We start from the raw sequence: 22,978 nt of genomic DNA on the forward strand, positions 1-22,978 counted from the left end.
TCCTGCTTCAGCCTTGAGAGTAAATTGGATGAGAGGTCTATGTCACCAGGCCTGGCTTATTATCCCCATTTTATAGTTAAAGCAAGTTGGGTTCAGAGAGGTTACAAAGACCATCCAGCTTCCAGGCCTTTAGGGAACTTAGGATAAAGCTTATTCCTATCATTATTGGGTGGATCCCAGCAGCCATGCTAAAAATAAATGTTAAGAAAATTAAGATTAGTGTCTGATTTGTAACTGGCAGCCTAGCAACAACTCCAGATTATTCTGTGACTTGGGAAGTGTCACATGGGAACCCACACACCACAGCAAGCTACCATGCAGAGATAGAGGCTGCGACAACACAAAGTCCCTCTTCCCCATTATTCTGTCATTCTCTAATCTTGATTTCATGATGGTGTCAATCAAAAACGTCTGCTAAACGGGGCTTCACACTCACCTAAAACGTGAAAGCTCCCGGAGAATCCCCATGTTCCAGAGTCGTTGCTGTGTTCTTCTTGGTCAGATGGCTGGGTTCTCTTCTCTGTTACTCACAGGAACAAGGCCTTTCTGGGAACTGAGATGTACAAAATGAGATCAAGCAGGAAACTGAAACGTTAAAAAATGTCAAACTGTACTAGCCAGATGTGGCCATCACCTGCCTGAATACTGCCTCAAATATGTTACACAATTATGTACCCCAAAGTTGTTTAGAACAGCCATTAAAAATTATATTTTAAAAGTGTGTGTGTGTAGTGCAGTGTGTGTGTGTGTGTGTGTGTGTGTGTGTGTGTGTGTGTGTGTGTGTGTGTACAGTGAATGCAGATGCCGATGGAGGCCAGAAGAGGGCACTGGATCTCTTGGAGCTGGAGTTACGGCTGGTTGTGAGCTGCCACAGCAGGTGATGGGCACATCTGGTTGGTATTCCACATAGTCAGACACTAACACGACAGCTGGGTGTTTTCTAACAGTTTGCCACAAAGTGTTTGATGACATTTTTTTTTTTTATATCTCAGTTTCCTGCTTGATCTTATTTTATACATCTCAGTTCCCAGAAAGCCCTTGTTCCTCTAAGTAACATGAGATGAGAACTGACCTGACCTGAGGTCCTCTGTAAGAGACATATGCACTCTTCCTTAACCTCTGGGCCATCTCTCCAGCCCCTCGAGCAGATATTTTAATGTTTTCTTTTTTACATAATTTATAGAGCAGTTCTCAGAATGGTGGAACTGGCCCTGTCTCTCCCCAGATTTGCCGGTTATTAATGTTTTCCTCCACACACTTTCTCACACATTGCTTGTCCTGAACCCTCTTTTGGATGGTACTTTGTTGAGATCTGGTCCCTTTATCCATAAACACTTCAGAGTATATTTCCTAACAAACAGTTTTCTGGGTAAGGAAATATTTTTTTCCCAGTCAAAATTCAAAATTAACATATAACCTCCTCAGAATAAATTAACAATGGTAACTATGAAGAAAAGTGCATTGCCTTATTCTTCCTAAAAGAAAATACTTAGGACGGTTTTGTTACTGGGATATTCCTAGACCTTGCCATAGTTCCTGGCACATAGTGGACACTCACAAAAACCTACCAACTTCATAGAGCAAAACTTCATATGACATTTTACAATGTGAAGTTTTCCTAAAATCAAAAGCAAAAACAGCAACAGAGGCAGTCTTTATTATAGCCTTTATTACCTGTAGTTTGTAACTTTCATGGTAAAAGGAGTGAAAAGCTGCAGATGCAAAGGACTCGGGGGACTATTCTTAGAAGATTTTACTTTTAGTATTATTTTTCATTGTGCGTGCGCGCGCGCACACACACACACACACACACACTTGGGTACAGGTGCCCACAGAACCCAGAAGGCGGCATTGGATCCCTTGTGGCTGAGTTAGGCGAAGGCTGTGAGCTACTCGATATGCGTGCTAGGGACCAAATTCAGATCCTGAAAGAGTGGCCTATGTCCTCCACCACAGAGCTGTATCTCCAGGTGCAGGGACTTCCTTCGCAGGTGACACTGAACAGTCCAGACCAGCGCGCCTTCCTCTTCCTCAAGGCTGTCTTTATAAGTAGCGGTTTCGGATGTACTCTCGGTACATGGCGGTGTCCTCTTTACCAAGGGGCTGCATGAAACCGTGGCTGGCCTGGATATGGGCGTGGAAGATCTCCGTGGACTTTCTGTCTACTCTCGGGGGCTGAACTTCATAGATGTTGTCTTGCGAGAAAGCCGAGATGGGAGTTCTGTAAGAGAGGAGAAAGAAGGCTGCATTAGAGGGAACAGAGAGGACGAGAAGGGGCTGTGAGAACCACCTCTGCTGTCTCTCCTCTGGTTGAAGACTGTGGATAAACACTGCCTGGGAGGAGGGCAGAGGTTCCTGTTCCTGGCCCTTATAGAATGACAGCTTTATAGCTGTGTGTCCATCTGGCTCCATGGAAGCATCTTCAGGTGGTGGCTATACCTACATTTTGTTCTTTGGCCTTGCAGGCACTTGGTTTTTTAAAGGAAGATCAAGTAGGAATCAATGAAGTAGGAGAGTAAAAATTCTGGCCAATGAGTTTACATCAGTAAGATATTGTACAAGTATTCAGTCAATAAGAACCACTGTTCACTCATGTGTAACTTCTTACCTGAAGTTCTGAAATTCTAAAAGCTTTGACAACTAAAAAGCTACACTGTCCAAAACATCCAGCCCATCTCAGTTCTTTCTCACACAACTACATGCAAACATTAATGTGTCATATATACATCAGACATGGCCTCAGATCTCACTGGGGATGTTAGTATGAAGTGACTATATCTTGGTGTGCGAACACCCACTTCTTAATTCCACAGAACATCTGACCTCGGGCTTTCAGGTGAGGAGCTGTGGATCTGTGATACATAGTTGCCTTCCTTTCTGAAGGACTCAAGAACTCTCTATTCAAAAATGCCCCTCTGTTCTCACCCACCCAGACTACTACAGTGCTTGACATCTCTATCCATCCCTTGGGGAAGGCACTGTCTCTAGAAGGTCTTGCCAAAATTCATGGTGGGGGTGTCTGACACACCCTTGACTTTCAGCAATTTGAATGCCCACTAGTTACTGCATAGTTAGCTGGGGGCAGGCAGGCCCTCAGGGCATGAGTCCACTAACAAGTTAGAAGAGATACAGAGGTTACACATGAGTAGTGTGGCTGCTCATGTGTGTGCTTGGAAGGTCCGGTAGAGGTCAGTGGTCAGGAGGGATGGAAAACCAGATATGGTGAGGGATAAGGACAAACAACAACACACTTTGTTACTTGACCATCTTTTGAGAAGGTTCTACACACTCTGGCAACCGAGACAACATTCTGCTGGGCTGGGGACTCAGCCTTGCTCCTGTGCTCTGGGAGGAATCCCAGGCACCCTGGTGCTCACTATTTGCTTAGCTGGGACTCAGGAGCTAGGGGAGAGGGTATGTGGTCAACATTCCAGGCAACTGGAATGTTAGCATTCTGCTGGAAACTGGGAAGTGTGGCACATCTGAAGGAAAAGAAAAATCATTAAGCGCTCGTCCGTACCCCTGAATCTCGATCTTCATAGGACGTGCTGCACTTAAACGTGGGCTTTCCTTGCTCCCCTCACAAGCCATTAAGGTAGAGTCTAGGGAGATGGCAAGCAGTTAGACTGATGGCCCTGCAGGCAAGAAGACCAGAGCTCAGACCCCTAGAACTCACAAACGCCAGGTGGGCACAGTGGCTGCTCATGGTTCCAGATTTGGAAGGCAGAGACGGAATCCCCAGAGTGAGCTGGCTGGCTGGACTAGCTGTAGCAGTGAACTCTGGTTTTGACTGAGAGATCCTGCCTCAAAGAATAAAGTTGAAGAGAGATCAAGGAAGATACCTGATATCGATCTCAGGCTTCCACACAACACATGCACATGTACATGCATACCTGAGTGCGCACACACACACACACACACACACACACACACACACACACACACACGTGCCCCATACATGGAAACATGCATACATAAGCTCACACATGAAAAGGAGAGAGAGAGAGAGAGAGAGAGAGAGAGAGAGAGAGAGAGAGGCCATCAAGGGGGCTCGATGAAATTTGCCTTTGTTTATAACACACACTATCCTGTGATGGCTGGAAATTATAGGAAATCTCATTGAAATAAAACTGGAAGTGACTAGTCATTCCAGATGTACAAACATCTGTCTCTGTCCGTCTGTCTGTCTGTCTCTCTCTGTCTCTGTCTCTGTCTCTCTCTCTCTCTCTCACACACACACACACACACACACACACACACACACACACACACACACACACACGAAAGACAGAGACTGGAAGGGGTAAAGGAGGAAAAGGAAGGAAAAGCCAGGTGAAAGAATCCTGAGATGGCTACATCTCATTGTATGCCAGTGGATAGGACTCTGTTTCAAAATACAGACACAGCAGTACTGAATGTCTGTGGTTAACACATTATTATGGTGGGTGATTGAGATAATATATCGATCTGAATATTTATAATTTGCCTCAGAAAATACAGGAACTCTATAGTTAATTTAATTCAAGATGAACAGTTAGGATTCTTTAATGGTTGGTAATATTCAGGGCCAAACTATTTTAACCAGACCTCTTAACAAAGTGGTTCCATTAGTTTTCAGAGATTACCATCAAATTAGCAAGCCCAGCATCTCCTGGACTCCACCATCAACACACCACCTGTACTGTTCCAGCGCCAGCTCCTTCTCAGAGCTCTTACACGTACACCATCTTATTTCTCAGTCACTCTGGGGGAAGGAAGCATGGGTTTTACGCCCTCTGTTACTCAGATGATCTATTTGTATGATTGAACTGATGATCCCCATTTTCTTTTTGGATCCTGACCTTTGCATGGGACCCCATGTGCATGAGATTCCTGGCAAGAATCACAGGAGACATCCAACATGCAATGGATGTTCAAAGGCACCTTCTGGGAACTAAAACCTTGTGATGAACAGAGGAGGAGACCCTCCTGTCCCAGTGAGGGCCAGGGAAACCACAAATGGACCACACACTTCCATCCAACGCCTTTGACTTCTTATCAAGAAATGAATTGAGAGTCCTCACTTTGCTTCTCAGAACCCGATTCACTGAAAGCAGAGTCACAAAAAAATGATGACAAACTCTGTAAACAGAAAATGCCATGCACTGGCTGACATGGCTTCACAGAGTGGCAGGAAGGTTTAGGATTCCAACATAACCTCACTACTGTTTTACAACAACCCACCCAAGGAGCCAGAACCAACCTCCTGATACAAAGTCTACACTAGACGATAAAACTGCCATGTTAAAATATGTACTGCTGCTCAAGGCCCCAATACTGCTGGAATAGTAGAAAGGGAGCAGGAAGAACTAGATCCACAAGGAACCTCTGTTTCTTGATCCAGTCACAGGGAGCCCCTCACAGACCTAAGCTGTAGTTCTCAAAGTATGGTCTGGCCAGCCAGCAGTACCAGCAGCACCTGGGACTCATCAGAACTACAGACTCTCAGCTCCTACGCCAGCCCTACTGAGTCAGAGGACCGGAGGGTGAGGTCAAGAAAAAGTGTTTTAATGAGCCTCCTGGATGATTCTGCCACCTGCCAAAGCTTGACAGATCCTGGTCTAGCATGGCCGCTATCAGTTATATAGAAGAGAGATGTAGACTGCAAAAGGTCTTACTTAAATTTTTACAGCGATGGGAATTGAACCCAGGGCCTTGGACATCTGAGACACACATACTACTACTGAGCCATACTCTACTTAATTTTTTTTCTTAAAGACAGGGTCTTACTACGTAGTCCAGGCTAGCCTTATTGCCTCAGATGTTTGAATATTGGAATTACAAGGTGTACCACCATGCCTGGCTCCAGTTTTTTTCTTGAGAAAAGGTCTTATCATGCATCTTAGGCTACCTTTGCTCCCCTGCCTCTGTGTCCCAGGTGCTAGGAACACTGAGCATTTGAAAACATGAACTTTCTTTTAAATGACAAAATACCATAATGCTATACTGGAGGGTACAGTTTAATGTTTAGTTATAAAGATATGAGCAGCAATATTAGATTCACCTCTTATTTCCTAATGGGTAGATATTTTTTTAACTTCCCCATAGACTTATACATTTCTGAGGTGGGAAAGAAAACAACATCCATGACCCACACAGAGGCTGCTGGAAAGAAACGGAGAACCACTGCACAGTCTCTTGGGAGATTGAGAGCATCTGTTTCCAGATTAAAAAAACAACTAGTATTTAAACACTATACACTGTAGAAACTGTGAGACTATTTTCTTTTATGCATTCCAGTAGACAAACTAGCTTATTATTGTACTATGATGACCAAAAAAAAAAAAAATCCACATTTGCCTCCTGGCTTTAAACAGAGGGAATGTATTTTTAAGTTTTTCACAGCCTCAAAGGCAGAAGACCTATTGCCCCTCATTCAAATGCCAGTTGTTATTTCTGGACAAAAAATATGATAATTACATGGCAGACTCATTTCTTTTTATCTATGAAGCTCAGTTCTATCTTGACAGTGTGTTCCGTATTTCCCTTCAAGGAATGTCGCGGTCTTAGTTAGGATAATATATTTACCAATTCATTTACAGGCTGCTTAACATGTATTGTTTGATGCCTCGAACGCTGAGCACTGATGACATCCAGCCTTAACTGCTGCTTCCGCCCACAGAATAGAAAGCACTACAGGCAGAGATTCACTAGACACACCAGACGTTTTCAAAGAAAACCTCAGGGGTGCCCTTTAATGCTGTGTTCAACGGGGCCGCTTTTAATACAGCCATTTCTGGTAATAATCTCTACCTTAGACTTGATGCAGAACTAATGTCTGCGCCCCTTATAGTTTAATTCCTGTTGCGAGGACTTCTTGGCCTTGCACACATTGAGTTCTTGGCCTTGCACACATTGAGTTCTTGGCCTTGCACACATTGAGTAACCAGTAAATGTACATTGGCTTGGGTAGGACTGAGATGTTCTCAGAATTCAGTGACATCATGAGGATTTATTTATTTAGACAAAATTTGGTGGTTACACTATTAGATGACATTTAATTTTAACAACCATATATGATTCTCTTCCATATGTTAAAGTCTTATGCCCTGTCTGTGATCAGCATTTTGGCATACATCAAACCCCATTAGGCATTTCCAGAAACTCTAGTAAGAGTTTGACTCGTAAGGTCCATTTCCCTTCCCAGTGTTCTGTCTGCTGCCACCAAAACTTTCAGTATTTTCTCCCACACGGTTGTTACATCTTTATCACCAAATGCTTTCTTGTTGATCACAGCTTAGCCGGAGGACCAAGAGAACAGTATACTGACGATCGGGTGATGGTTTGAGGCCATCTGTCTCAGCCTTTCTGGGAGAAAACCCTTCAGTAGGTCAAAACTCTAATTTGGTCTTCTAAGAGACGTAGGTAGTAGTGGAGCAAGACTTCAGCAAGCGCCTTAGCAACCTGTCTTTGCTGTGATGTCTGTCTTTGTTTCAGTCTCCACCAGGAAATACGAGCCCTATCATCTGCTGGCTCTTCCTTCCAGCATCCTCAGTGGCGTCAGCCTTTGGGCTGTGGGTACTGTTCTCGCCCTTTCCATCAGTGTCCACTGCTTCTCTCTAGTTCTTCCAACCAAGTGCTCGCATCTTTCCAACAAGGCACTCACACATTGGAGGCCTAGTCTTGAGTCTACCGAGATGAGACAGTGGAAATTTGTTCAGGTCTTGCAAAAAATAAAATTGACGTATTTACTTAGATAGAGACATCTAGTTCACATTCGAAGGGCTAGAATATAGACACCTAAGACCAAAATGCACCTCTCAAAGTCTGCAATTTGGTAGCAATTGGCTATATGTGGCAATTTAAACTTACACCTAACTGAATTTGAATTAAGTATATTTAAAATAGCCTTCAGTACTACTTGCCACATGCCAAGTGCATGACAGCCACATGTAGCCAATGGCTACTGCGTTAGGCAGTGGAGATGTGGGCTTCACCATTACCACAGGAAGATCTGTGTGGTGTGTTATTCTAGAATGTCTTTTGCTGTTATTTTTCTCCTCAGGAACGCTCAGTACTCTTGCCTTTCTATGCCCATCTTCCTATGAATACATGCCCAGCCCTTATCCCGGCTCTCCTCTGGTTACTCAGTACTACAGCTCATATCCTTCTAAGAACTGTGTGTGTTATTTTTTTTTTTTTTTGTCACCTTCACCACACGATTCTTTCAAAGTGACATAAGTAAAGCTCCTTACAGATGTATGGCTTTAAACATACGGGCTGAGCTTCACTCTACTGCAGCGTTAATCTCACAGGGTTTTCAAGTCACCATAGCCTTGTCCAGTGGCAGCTTCTTCAAGTCCCCCGAGTCCTGCTGACAGGACCCTACTTATCTCTGAGAGCTTTCTTGCCATCTGGATCGACAAGTTTCATTTTTATTTTAGATATTTCCTGACACAGGCCGGAATCAGCAACTTCTTCCAGAAGCCCTGGTTCATATTAGTGGGAAACTGGCATTCTAAGACTACACTGCAGGCCTGGGTGTGGTGACATTGTGTTCCCCAATATATTGTGAACACTAATAAACTTATCTGGGGTCAGAGAACAGAACAGCCACTAGATATAGAGGTCAGAAAATGGTGGCACACATGCCTTTAATCCTAGCATTCTGAAGGCAGAGATCCGTCTGGATCTCTGTGAGTTCAAAGCCACACTGGAAACAGTCAGGCATGGTGACTCATACCTTTAATCCCAGGAAGTGATGGCAGGAAGCAGAAAGGTATATAAGGTGTGAGGACCAGGAACTAGCCTGGTTAAGCTTTTAGGCTTTTGAGCAGCACAGTTCAGCTGAGATCCATTTGGATGAGGACTCAGAGGCTTCCAGTCTGAGGAAACAGGATTGGCTGAGGAATTGGCAAGGTGAGATGGCTGTGGCTTGTTCTGCTTCTCTGCTCTTCCAGCATTCACCCCAATACCTGGCTTCAGGTTTGTTTTTATTAATAAGACCTTTTAAGATTCGTGCTACACCTGGGAATTCTCATTATCAAACCAGTGTGTGTGTGAGTGTGTGTGTGTGTGTGTGTGTGTGTGTGTGTGTGTGTGTGTGTGTGTGTGTGTTTCATGCCAAGGATGTGAACAAAGATGACAGAATTTATAAATACTGATGCTTTGTTTATCTCACACAAACACACAGCAGCCCCAGAATAACAAGGCTACCACTGCTAGCATCAGTACGGTCCCTGAGAACAGACCTTGCCTGTGTACGCTCTTCCTGTCTTAGCTCCGTCAGAGCTGTATAACATACAGGAATGCACACTATTGACCGCAGAGCTATGGCATCTCAGCCTCTCCCTTAAGCCTTTATTTTGGATCTATGGACAACCACGGTTTACTAGTGACAATGAGTTTTATATCAGTGTCTGTGCTCATCAGCTTTCTATCACTGTGACAAATATACTTGGGATAATCAGCTTTCAATGAGAGGAAAGATTTCCCTTTGCTCACAGATTTAAGAATTTTAATCTATGATCTGTTGGTCCATTGCTTTGGGGCCCGTAGTGAGACCGTGTGTCCTGGTAGGAGTGTGTGATAGAAGCTGCTATGATGCAGACAGTGGATGAGGAGAGGCCAGAGGCTCATCATCCCCATTAGGGGCATCCCCGATGACCTCGCTGCCTTGCACTAGGCCTTCCTTCATAGGCAGGCACCACTGCCTCTCAATGGTGCCACCAGCTTTAGCACACGGGCTTTCAGCATCACTCCTCCAAGGCACAGAAACGCCTCTTGTCTAGAGCTCCTTTCTACTGTCCACGGAAACGATACTCCCTGGTTCTCACTGACAATGAAACCCTCTCTATTTTTACACTTAATAGCTTCGCAGATGGTGTCCTTGGCTCACGTTTTTTTCCTTGATAGTTTGAAACACACGATCACTTCTTTTCCTGGGCTGAGGTACTGTAGCCACTACACCTATGACAATCTAATGTTCTTTCCACAAGAAGTCTTTATGGATGCGTATGGAAGCCTCCAGGACGCTCTCCCCTAAGGTTTACTTACACACACTCTGATGTTAGTCAACACAGGCCAACACGCTCAGGTGTGCAGCGTGCACTTACGACACCAACTTAGGAGTTTCACACGCCAGACTGGTTTTTCTTTTTGCAACACTGTTTTGGTAGTTTTTCTTTTTTAGGGCACCTATTTATCCACGTTAAATATTTGCCTATTGTTAGCACTGGACACTTTAAATCATTTTAATGTCTTCTTTTGTTCTGAACTTAGAGGTTTTTGTATTTTAGCTCATTATGAACTGGCACATCACACTGCCAGCCTTTTACGGACTCATCTCGCTGGCACGTGTTTGTAGTCTGTGGGGTGTTTGTAGGTGTTTGTAAACAACGTTCCGTTGTTCTCAGAACTTCATGTGGGGCTGGCCTCTGGTCCGACTGCGCACTCTGAGTTTCTCTGAGCCTGTGGAAGGCGGTGAGGCTCAGGAGACCATCCCTCACTTCCCAGCGCTCCCCTTCCATTGCAGCATCACTATGTACAAAAGCATGCCAGCTTGTCCTCTGAGGCTTTGTGTTCGGATTCTTACATCTTTTTTCTTTCTTTCTTTTTTTAAAGATTTATTTATTTATTATGTATACAGTGTTCTGCCTGCAAGCCAGAAGAGGGCACCAGATCTCATTATTGATGGTTGTGGGCCACCATGTGGCTGCTGGGAATTGAACTTAGGACCTCTGGAAGAACAGCCAGTGCTCTTAACCACTGAGCCATCTCTCCAGCCCCCTCTTTTTGGTTTTTGAGGAAGGGTCTCATGTAGCCCAGGCTAGGCTGGAACTGGCTATGCAGCCTTGAATGCTCGATCCTTCTGCCTTCCTCCCAAGTGCTGAGATGCAGGGCATGTGCCTGCCTGGCTCCCTCATCTTCACAGTCAACGTCCTTCTCAATTCTGAGACATCAGTAGTTTCTCCACACATCTGTTTGCTATCCAGGAAGGGAGCTTCGGTTATTTGGTTTCAAGAGTTTAAGTGATCTAGTCAGCTTCACTCCTTTCAGAACTCACCAAGGACAGCTGGACACATCTGGAGCAACCCCTCCCAGTATCAGCAGCCACACTAACATTACCAGCTATGACTTCCAATGGGTACCTGTCAGCTACTCCTGGGTCCTTGTGTTCTGAGCCTCATCAGATACCCCGGCTCCTTCCTCATTTCTTCCCCATGCACACGCCCTGGCGTTATCCCTGCTATCTACCTCTGTTCTGAGATTTGTTGAATCCCCTGCAGTGTAGTCCCAGGTGAGCACTGTCTGTGGGTGATGCCGTTCAAATCTGTACTATCATGTGTCCACAGCTTGGCTGCCTGCTGGTGGGCTCCGGGGAGGTGACGGGATCGTGAGGACTCCGACATCACCACCAACTGACCTACTGATGGACTCATAATTTGCTGGTGTTACTGGGAAGAGCAGGGATGCAGGAGGTGAAGCCTGATTGGAGGAAGCCTCTGGGTGGCAGATCTTTTCCTGGGCTCTTCCCCTGCCACTTCTGCTTCCTGCCTGGTGTGAGGGGAGCAACCTTACCCACCACCCCACCATGATGCTTTGCTCTGCCATGACCCAGAAATAATGGAATCAGCATGTATGGACTAATAACTCTGAAATCACGACCCCCAAACAAATCTATCCTCTTTTTCAATTGTTTCCATCAGATATTTGTTACAATGAGAAAGTGACAACATCATGGCCATTCGGTTTTGCTATCCACCTCTTTCTGGTTTTGTGTGAAGATTCAGGGATAGAGAGTTTTAAAATTATTATATTTGGGCTGGCAAGATGGCTCCATGGGTAAAGGTATGGGCTGCCAAGCCTGATGACCTGAGTTTGGTCCCTGGAACCCACATGGTGAAAGAAGAAGGCAGATTCCCACAAGCTGTCCTCTGACGGATACATATACAATAGTGCGGTGTGAATGTGTGTGTGTGTGTGTGTGTGTGTGTGTGTGTGTGTGTGTGTGTATGTGTGTGTGTACAAATAAACAGAAAACAAAAACCTCTTGTATTCTTCCCGGAACCCAACAGACACATTTATCTTAAAAGTGCATTTTCACCCCTCTCCCAAATGGACAACTAAATGTAAGGCCTGCTGCCTAACTGGCTCCGCCTGCCCTGGCCTCGCTGCACAGCCATGGGAGGGCCGCTCTCTCAGAAGATCATCCACCTACTCCCATTATCTCTTCTGGCAGACCTCGCTCTCCTTTGAGACGGCGAGCCCACCACAGGAGTCCAGATGGGGCTGCTCTTATCTCCCGTCCCGACAGCATTATTTCCCTTTGCCCCACAGCATCTGGGAGCAGACAGACAGTCTGTTAATGGGTTACTAGGTCACACAAGCCTTCTATGGGCCTGGTGAGGAGAGCTGTGCACACCCCGAGACCTCGGACTTTCAAGTTCTACTATAACGCAGAGGGGGCAGCTGGGCGGCTAGAGGGACAGACTGTGACAGAGCAGATCAGATTCTTCAGTACTGACTCAAACTCTCCTTCCAGTATACAGAGTTCACTGAAAAGAAAAAGGAAAAACAAAAACAAACCCAAAAAAACAAAAGCCAACCATTCCAGACTCCCTTGGCATCTGGCTTCAAACTGTGACCATGGTTTTATGTACTGTGGCATTCACACGATGCTTGGATTTACAGCCGGGTCACACAGACAGAAGTATCTATTCTGTAGACTGGGGCAAAGGTGACTGCATTCTTCCTGTGGCAGAGCAGCAGGGACTTTCTGAGTGTGGTTGTTTTGGAGCCAGCAGCTGCTGTGACAGCTTCCTGACGCCATGCAGCGGCCCCCCTGACGGCACGCCATGCAGTTCAGAGAATGATTCCTGGAAGCCTACTCTGCAGTCTATTTCTGCTACCCTCCAGTGATCCTGAAAACCACCCGAAACCCCAGACCAAGTCACTCTCGTTCCCACTAGAGTAGATCACACTTTCTGACTCCTGCCCACTGGAGCCGGCGGGAAGCCAAAGCTCACCCGGACCCCAGGCCTCTCATCTCAGCTGAAGCAGGTGGCAGGCGGTGGGCGACTCCCAGCTTTAGGCAGGACAGCACACATACAAACGGCAGTGACGGTGACATATTGCTTCTAACATGCAGGCCACAGCCACTGGTATTTCTGATACTTTCATACTCTCTTTGAGAACTCTAAAATAAAAATGTCATTTGTATTCTTTTACAGAACTTTTGGTGTTAGAGAAATGAAGCATGACGATATTTCTGACCTGAGTCAGGTAAAATGCTTCCAATTTAGGATGCAATTTGTGGACAGTATGGCTTCCCTCCGTTAGCTGGACGTGTATAAGTATGGCTGCGGCTTCTCTGCTTCAGCCATGCTTATTATAAACGCTAGGGAAGTGGGCAACGATATTTAGCTGTGTTGTTTTTGTGGGTTCTAACTAGAACATTCAACAGCTATTTAATGAGAAGGTGCTTGGCTTTGAGCCCTGCAGGCAACAGGGGTTGGTTATCTTGCACAGTGCTGGTCTGTTCAGAGGAGGCACTTCTGACAGCAAAGGACAGGTGGCCCCAAGCATATGATGTTTTCAAAGAGTCAAGAATGTGCCTGCTCCTAGGCAGGCCCTGTTCTCCTTAGGGCAATAGGCCACCTCTGAGGCTCAGACCTTTGGGAGTTTTGTCCCATCAGCCCTTGCTTTCCTGGAACAGCAGCAGGTGTGGCCTGTCACTACTAGGAATAGGAACCAGTGAGCTGCAGAAATGGCCGTGCATCTCACCTCTCACATGCAGGTGACAGAACCCTGCTTGTTTTTTTGACACCAATTCCAATAAACTCTTTATTATTTAAGGTCATCTTAGGTTTACAGAATTATTGCACAGTATATGGCGTTTCCACATACCCCACGCAATTTCCTGCAGCATTAACATCTTCCAATAGCATGTACTTTTTTTTCTTTTTTCTTGTTTTTTCTATCAATGGGCTGATACCAGTAATTTATCGCCAGCTAGATCTACACGTCATTCTCACCTAACTTCCTCCTTGTCCCAGAACAATGTCCAGGAGACATGTTGGCCATCAGGACTCCTCAGGCTCCTCCTGGCAGTGATTGGCCTTGACAGCCCTTGGAGCACACTTCACCCACATCCCTTTGAAGGTCTCCTCCAGTTCACTTAAAAGAGAATGTGGTCCACAACAACAGAAACAAGACAGCTGTAGAGCCGTGAGCCTTCAAGACAGAACCCAGCTGCTGTAAGTGCCACTCCTGGGGCTCCCTCCAGTGAGGCGCTGTGTAGCACGGAGTTCTGGGTGCTCTGTATACTGTACATTCAGACAACTGAGGAAACTCCTCTGAAGGCTCCGACGGAGCCCTAGTTCCCATCCTGGCTGACCGGGAGATAGAAATGCACAACTGTACAATGCACAGATCTCCAGGACTCACGTCAGGGGCACTGGCTCAGTGTCTACAGCAAGACGGCCTTGGCATCTGTATTTTGTATCTTTTTTTTAAAGAAGGCTAAAGTCTTTTTGAATTTAGAAGATTATAAAGAAAACATGGTCCACAAGTGGTACATCAACATGAGTAAAAACATAAATGGAGAAATTCAGAGAGTAGCCCATAGTCCCAAATGGAAACTAAGTCCCCTCCCTGCAATCACGCAGGTAACCATTTTCTAGGGACACTTGAAGCACTCCTGGTTTTGTTTTTGGAACTGTACTTCAATAAACTGGCATAGTGGTTTGAGTAAGAATGGCCCCATAGGCTCAGATATTTGAATGCTTGATCACCAGGGAGTGGAACTGTTTGAAAGGATTAGGAGGTGTGGCCTTGTTGGAGTGGATGTGGCCTTACTGGAGAAACTGTGTGCTGGAGGTGGACTTTGAGGTTTCAAAAAGGCCACATCAGGCTTAGTCTGTCCGTCTGTCCGTCTGTCTGTCCGTCGGTCTGTCTCTCTCTCTCTCTCTCTCTCTCTCTCTCTCTCTCTCTCTCTCTCTCTCCCTCTGCCTATGGATCAGGATGTAAAGCTCTCAGCCACTTCTCCAGCACCATGCCTACCTGCATGCCACCACGTTCCCACCGTGATAATAATGGACTAAGCCTCTGAAACTGTAAACAAGCTTGTTTTTCTTTATAAGAGTTGCCTTGGTCATGGTGTCTCTTCACAGCAACAGGACAGTGATAAAGATACCATGCTACCTCAGTATAACCAGATTTCTGGAACCCAAGACTCTGGGAGAAATTTCATATGGTGAAGAGGATGCCTGTTCAGTACTGAAACTCACTACAGAATTATAAAGCCATGCTCCTGCTCCCCTCCTCTCTCCTACACAAACCAGTTCTAAAGCCATCCCATGGACAGACATCTGCACAGGGAGGCAGCCTTTGACAGTCTGGGGGTGCCAGGACCCATCTAAGAGGAGGAGAACATCCTTAAGGTTGGTGTCTCCATACGGGACTCAGAGCCTGATCAGAGGGTATCTGTACTGGGGACAAGCCTGGATGAGGGGTGATGGGATATTAACTGCATATGGGGACTAATCAAATAAGCATAAAAAGGGTAATGGGAGTCAATTCCTCACTGTTGGGGAAGGGGGTACTAGCATGGAAAGGGAGAAGTCTGGAATAAACTCCGGATACTTTTGTAATTAGAAGCATCATGACAAACCTAGTGATACAAATGTACTTTATCTATATTTATAAAGATGCTGGATATTTATAATATGTAATAAGAATAGATACATAATAGATCATCTGCACTTCTGTATGGCACCATGGCATGTGCTGTTGAGTGGGCCTGGGAGTAGTGACCCTGCAGCACAATGGGTACGCCAAGTGCCCAGATCTTGACTTTAATGTAATTTTCCACTAAACAGAATCAGGGACCCTCAGAGAAGTGACTGATTTCAGGGCTAGGACAGGCAAAGAACACGATGAGCCAAAGCATCTTGTGCCAGCAATTGGGAAGCGCTCTAAGAAAGATGAGAACATGTTCAAAGGGCACAGGGACAGCAGAAGCGACGCTGGGGAAATTGGGGACAACTGGAGTATCAAAACAGACGATGACAATGATGGGCTATGTCCCACTGAATGTAATAATTCGAGATCTCAGAGTGAGAAAAATAAACATAGGAAAAAATGCAAGATTTGAAGAACAAAGGTTATTTCTAAAATTTCCAGGTGCTTTATTAAAATATTCATTAATTAAAAGAGTAATTCCACAGTAGAAAAGTTCAGAGAATACTACTTTAATCAAGAAATTGAAATAACATTACAAGTAAAAATTGTCATCCGGTGGGATGCGATGAACGGTCACATCACTTGTGCAGTAGTTCAGCCTGTGTTCATGATGTTTCTTAAGCCAACAGACATTTACTCTGTTTTAGTCTGGCTACTAGTACAGAACTAGCCAGGAACTTGGGAAGGGTCTATTGGTTCTGGCTCAAAGTCTCTCACAGGCCTGCTGGCAACCCACCGGCGATAGCCACCATCAACTCAAGACTGACCTGTGGCTGGGAATCTGACACTCCAAGCTCATTCACATGGTTGACAAGATCAGTTCCTCACAGTGGGCTAGATGTTTTAGCTTTTCCTGCGTCTGTGCGTAGGGCTGCTCCCAACACAAAAGCTTGCTTTTCCCAAACAACTGAACCCACAGATCACTTCAAAACCTAGTCACTTCTGCGGTACGCACTTGGCTAGTAGTTTGGATTTTAAATCACCCCCAAAGGCTTATGCTTTAGAGGTTTAGGTTGCCAGCTTGGAGCCCTAATAGGAGGTAGCTGAGCCATGAAGAGAGATGGGATCTAGTAGGCGGGTCTTGGGTAAGTCGGATGCATGGCAGGGACTATGAGACCCCAGCCCCTTCTTCTTGCAGCAGATCTGCTCTGCCACATTCTCTATTCTTATGCTCTGCTCCACTGAAGGGCAATGGAGCATGAACTGGAACCTCAGATTGTGGGTCAAAAGAAACTCTTCTCTTTACAAGTTGTCTCGGGTGTTTTGTTATGGTGGTAGAAAGCTGGCTAAAACACTCATGCCAAAGAAGCAATCCTGGAACAAAGTGGGAGGGGATGTTACTGGGGTGTGGATAATAGAAGTAGGGTCAGTTTGAAGGCAAGCTACTGCACTTGGGTATAATCATAACAAACTAAATCAATGGCCCGTCTATAAAACAATTGACCTGTATGCTGTGGGGATGTCTTTCTGTACGCTGTGAATATGTGTTGCTCTGATTGGTTGATAAATAAAACTGTATTGGCCTATGGCAGGACAGGATGGGGTCAGGTGGGAAAATCCAAGAGAGACAGGAGAGGAGAGAGGAAAGTGGGGGAGATGCCAGCCGCTGTCCAAGGAGCAACAAGATGCCAGCAGACCAGTAACGCCATGGCCATGTGGCAACATACAGATTAATAGAAATGGGCTGAGTTAAGTTGTAAGAGCTAGCTAACGAGAAACCTGAGCCAATAGGCCACAGTATTGGTAATTAATATAAGCCTCTGTGTAATTATTTTATTATGCGGTTGTGGGACCGCAGGGCTGGACAGGACTGGAGAAACTTACAGCTTCACCTGTATTCTTCAAAGTGTCAAGGTCATGAAAATCAAGGAAGAGTGGGGGGTGTTCCAGAATGAAGGAGACTGTAATAACTAAATGCAATGTGAGGTTCTAGACTGGACCCTCTCCTAGTCAAGGATGTTACTGGGTCAACTGGTGAGACCTGAATGAGCTTCTGAGGCTGAAACAGTAGCAATGCATGGATGCTAGTTTCCTGAATTGCTATGATCTTGGAGATTCTCTCACTTGTGGGAAATGCCCACTATGAAGAATCAGGGTGTGGCTGCTGGGGAACAGAGAGAGGGGGTATCAGGTCTGCAACATATTGCAGACTCAAATAGGGATGTGAGTATCTGCTCTGTAACTGCAACTTTTAGGTAGACTTGAGGTTATTTTCAAATTAAAAGGGTGCATCATTCTAAACACAAGAGGCATTTAAAGTTGTCTAAGTTCGACTATTACATAGAATTCTAAGAAACTGGTACTTTTAATAGGTCAGAAATATGTGAACTTTGGTAATGTGGATTTTGGTAATCTCATATACAAGAAAATTCAAACAAATCAATAACACCAAAGATAACGAAATTCTGGCTTTCAGTAAAACGTGTAAAAGTGCCCTTCTCAGCCTCTTCTGCAATCACTCACTTGGTCCAATGTCTGATGCCACTCTTCAGGCTCTATCAGGACAGATCGCTGTCGTAAGGTCTATCTTAGAAATGATCCCTGGGTTCAGATTTCTCGTTAGACAAAGTCCCACTTCTTTGCAACTCTTTACAGCATCAATTTCTGAAAGAGTGGCTTCCACTCCCATACTTTCCCATTCATTTCCCACTTTCCCTTGATTCGCTGAGGGTGGTCTTGTAGAGCAACCGCCCCTAAAAGCTTGCCCAGCAGGTCACCCAGCTCCCTTCTGCCTACGCCAATACCGGAGCTGTCTGCACTCAGCACTGGCCACTCCTTCCTTCTAGAAGCGCTTTCTTCCCCTGTGAAGTCACATTCGTCTGTTTCCCTCTCTGCCTGCATCACGGGCCCTTACAACACATCCTCCTCAAAGGGCCTACGGTCAGCCGTCAGAGAAGGAAGGCAGGGCCACAGCACTCTCACTGCCTTCCAGCAGCTTCCCACGGAACGGGCTCACACCTAAGCCCCTGCGAGTGATCTGGTGAGATCTGCCCCCACCCAACCTTACCCTACCCCAGAGCACCTGGGCCGTGGCTCCTGCCATCTTTTGCTTCTCAGATGTGCCAGGTTAGGTCCTGCCTAGGCCTTAGTGTATGTTCTCTCTGCACTGGGCATGTTCCCAGTCATCTCATAGAAGACTCTAACTCAATCTCAGGTTAGCTCCTCCAGGACATCTGCTTTGTGCACACAGCACTCGAGAGGCAGAGGCAGGCCGAGCTCTGTGAGTTCCAGGCCAAGCAAGGCTACATAGCAAGATCCGATCTCAAACAAACAAAAATACAAAACCCTAAAACAAACGAACCAAACAAAAAACCTAATCTAGAATGGTGGCAGACCCTCACTTGCCCCAACCACTGTTCCCGTTTCCTTTGTTTGTGTTCTTCAAGGCATTTACTCCAACAAGAAATTGTCTCATTTAAGAGGTTGCTGATTCATCCCGCATACCCAAAACCAGAAGGACCGAAGGACTCAGACAGTCTTGATCATTATTGTCTGCCCAGTGACAGCAGCACCCGACAGGCTGTAAGTGCTTAATACACATCTAGCAAAGGAATCGCCCATGTTCTGCTTTAAGCTGTTAATAATCCCAGTTCTTACTTAGACTTGTGGTTGTGATCATGATAATTACATATTTTTAGAAATTACTTTTATTTCAGATCCCTTTGGTCGACCTCAGAGCAAAAGAAGAGGTTTTACCACAGTGCCACAACAATGAGCATCCACCTGGGCACTCTGGGTAATGCAACAACATGACTCTCAATGACGGAGACTCATATTGCCATGGATAGTGCTAACTATTTCGAAGATTTTCTCTTCAGGAATCTCAAATCTTCCTCCTGATGTGTTCCACTTACTGGTCCCCAAATCAACTTAAAACCCCTGCTTTCCCTCACAATGATTCAAGCATTACTTAAGAAGGTGATCACATGACTTCTAATCCTCTTCTCTGAGATAAGCACTCTGGGCTATCTCAATATGAAAGATGAAGCAGCGCCAGGCAGGGGAAAGGGCTGCAAAGTTCCAGTAGCCTGGCTTGAAGAAATAAGACCGCCCTGTGCACCTTATCTGAGAGCTACAGCGTGTGTGTCCTTCGGCTTTCAGAGAACAACCTCATTCCTCAGAGCTGTCCTCTCCGGGACAGCCTGCTCTCTCCCCCGACTCTTTCTGATCTTGAGCGAGCTGGAACATTCACAGCCAGCCAGGCTCATAAGCATTCCTCCTGGAGCCTTATCATTTTCCAAACACATGTGCGGCTCTCTTTTTCACTGCTGGAGATGTTTTACATTTTAATAAGAGGAGAGAAGACTTACATGATGTCACGGTTCACTAATGAGCTTTGTGGCAGGGGCTCTTTGCTGAGGGCACTGAACAATTTATTCCATGGCTATCCTGCTAGTGAAAAGTCATTTTTGATTGTCTGCTCCTCTAGGCTTTGACTGTGTTCACAGTGCAGGAGGGTGGAGAGCTTCTGTGCTTAAACAGACAGCATTTTAGGAAGATCTGCGTCCTCCGCTGTGTCTTGCACGAGAGTAAGCCATCAGTGAGCATCACTGAATGAAGGTGTGAGTGAATAAAAGAAGGAACCAAGGAGCCAAGGATCACTGAGCTCGTGTTCCAGCCCAAGCATCACTCCACAAAGGGAGTCATGGTTCAGACAGGCGGGGATGCAGTTCACCCAAGACAGTTGTGGGACCAGATCCCAGGATCATGCTGCCTTTCTTAATGGACACTTAGGCAAATGGATTGCCAGTTAACTGGCCAAGCATAAAGGGTAAGGGTGTGTGTGTGTGTGTGTGTGTGTGTGTGTGTGTATGTGTGTGTGTGTGTGTGTGCATGAGTATGTGTGTGTGTGTGTGTGTGTGTGTGTGTGTGTGTGTGTGTGTGTGTGTGTGTGTTTAACTCACTCTGGTGACCTTAGTGTATATCCATGCACTCTAAATAACAACTTCTAGCCAATCACAGTAAATCATGCAGTGATGGGTTGGCATGTGACCCAATCCTGCCCATTGGAAACCTAGGAGAGGAAGTATGCTGTGCAGGTTCTGGGACTCCTTGTTCCTGATCAAAAGAAAGAAGCTCTTGCCTCTTGGAGGCTGCAGGAGGCTGTGACAGCATCCCAGCATCACACAAAGCCCCTGGATCCACTCTGCAGGTGGCCCCGTCTCCAGCCTTTCAGGGAAGATGATAAATGACATCACTGGTTGGAATCAGCGGAGTTAGGTGCTCTGCTAACTGGATCTGAAAGCTCCCTAAACAGTCCAGGGAACTTCGGGAGAAACCCGAGAAACAGAACAGTTGCTTCCTTTGCTCCTTAAACAACTGTTGGTTTGTTTCTTTGTTTGTGTTTTATTAAGTGTAGAAAGTGAATGAACAGTTCTACAGTCAGCTAGAGTGTCTTTTTTTTTTTTTTTTGAAGGAGGACCTTAACAGCCTTTCAGAAAATCCTGGACATTTTAGAGATATTACAACAAAATCTGGCAAGTGCTTTAAAGGTTTGCAACATGGAACCGAAACTCTACGGACTGACAAACTTCATGTTCTCATCTAAAATCCACTGGTCTGTCTTGAACCTGGAACATATTTTTTCACCTACATATGATTTTCTAACAGCCTGCAATAATATCCACTGAGCTTTGACAATCCTCCAAATGGCAGGTAACAGGTTTTATTCTAACAGTATTAACAACCACATTACTTAAAACTCACTTCTACCCCTACCAGGAAAATCTGTATACATGTGTGTGCTGCCACATGCATGCTTTCAAACACTTGCTTTTCACTTGAAAATTCGACCCCTGTTATTGGTAACAAAGACTGCTGACTGCTTTCCTTAAAACAAAAGCCTCGCTTGTTCCGTTTGCTGACAGTAGACCCAAACACCCAAGCCTGGAGCACCAGTTTGTCTGCCAGTCACTTCCAATGGTTCTGGGAAGGAAGTGGGGAGCGCTGCTCACAGCTTAGACCATCGCACAAGTCCTGTCCCTCAAGACAACCACACTGCTGAGAAGCAGCCAGGGTACTCTATGTAATGCATTTCCCGTTGGTCACAGTCCCCAGAGACACATCCACAGACGACTTAACAATTTTTACTAGTTACCGAAGACTCACTAGAGCACGGTGCCATTCCTTCCTATCCTTTTCATTCACCCTCTCCCGTCCTGTCTCCTCCCCTGTTGTGAGTATCTAAGAGTGGAGGATGGACACTCACCACTGGGCTTCATGCCCCTGTCTTGATCTCAGCAGCAAGCCCACCGACGAGGCCTTGGAGCCCCTCAGATCTGCACTTTTTGAAGACTGATGCTTTCTATTTCCTCCTTTTCTTCCTTTGGTGACCAACTGCAGCATTTCTACGGACACCTGCCCCTCACTGTCTGTCTGTCCTGCAGTACCCTCTCCCTTCAAAGCACTTGTCACAGCACACTGGCTGTGCTCTACCCACTTGGCTCAAGTCTCGGGTTCATCACTCGAAACTTCTGGAACCCTGAGTAAATTCCCAACCCTCTCTAAGCTCGTTTTCCTAGAAAACTCAGGGGATTGAATCTGATAATCTCCAGACATCCTCTGGCTCTTAGACACGCGCCAGGCATGCACGCAGGCATGCACCGCGCCGCATAGCCAAGAACATCCTGAAAACACCATCTTGGAGTTCCCCAAGTCTGCTGTGTCACGAAGCTCTAGAAGTCACTATTGACAGGTCTGGACAGGAATCAGTCCGTGAAGAATGCAGATGATAGAAACAATGAGAGTTCTCACGGGAAAGATCCAAGGTTCCTGGAGTAAGACAAAAATCAAACTAAAGGCTAAAGGAAACAAGAACGCACTCACCAGACAACACCTTCAGCACTCACAGCATCAGAGGAACCCAGCTCACCAAGCTGCGCACAGTAAGGGAGGCACGGTCTCGGGGCCAATGGAAGGTGCAGCGAACGCAAGTCACCGGCCTGGGAAACCTCGGGTGAAATTCTATGTCTAGCTGTCTAAAGGACATTACAGGCTTTCCCTCTTTCCACTAGGCAGTTTCTGATGCTTCCAAGATTAATAGATCAGCTTTCTTAACTCTATTTTATTATTAAAAAAACTCAGTTGAGCACACTAACTTTATTTGGTTAAATTACTTTCTGCTTTCAAACTATACAACGTAGGAATAAGCAATTTAGCTACTTATCTTCTGGAATAAGCCTCAACATTTTATTTTCTAAGAACAAATACATTATTCTGAAGTATGATGCTTTAAAAGCTTCAATTTGTTTTATTT

The 22,978-nt window shown here is 45.6% G+C and overlaps 1 protein-coding gene across 2 annotated transcripts in view; it reads right to left on the reverse strand.

Moving 5' to 3' along the window:
• Nucleotides 1-1,651: 1,651 nt before the first annotated feature.
• The window catches only part of Fig4 (FIG4 phosphoinositide 5-phosphatase), a 114,884-nt gene continuing 93,557 nt past the window's right edge, over nt 1,652-22,978 (reverse strand). For both annotated transcript variants that reach the window (XM_052751492.1, XM_052751494.1), the window contains exon 23: nt 1,652-2,221. In XM_052751492.1, coding sequence (XP_052607452.1) covers nt 2,044-2,221 — 178 coding nt within the window. In that variant the 3' untranslated portion in view covers nt 1,652-2,043. The remainder of the gene's footprint in view (nt 2,222-22,978) is intronic.

This window comes from Peromyscus californicus, unplaced genomic scaffold (genome assembly GCF_007827085.1).
Source record: "Peromyscus californicus insignis strain IS unplaced genomic scaffold, ASM782708v3 Scaffold_22__1_contigs__length_63687245, whole genome shotgun sequence".
Classification (NCBI taxonomy): domain Eukaryota; kingdom Metazoa; phylum Chordata; class Mammalia; order Rodentia; family Cricetidae; genus Peromyscus; species Peromyscus californicus.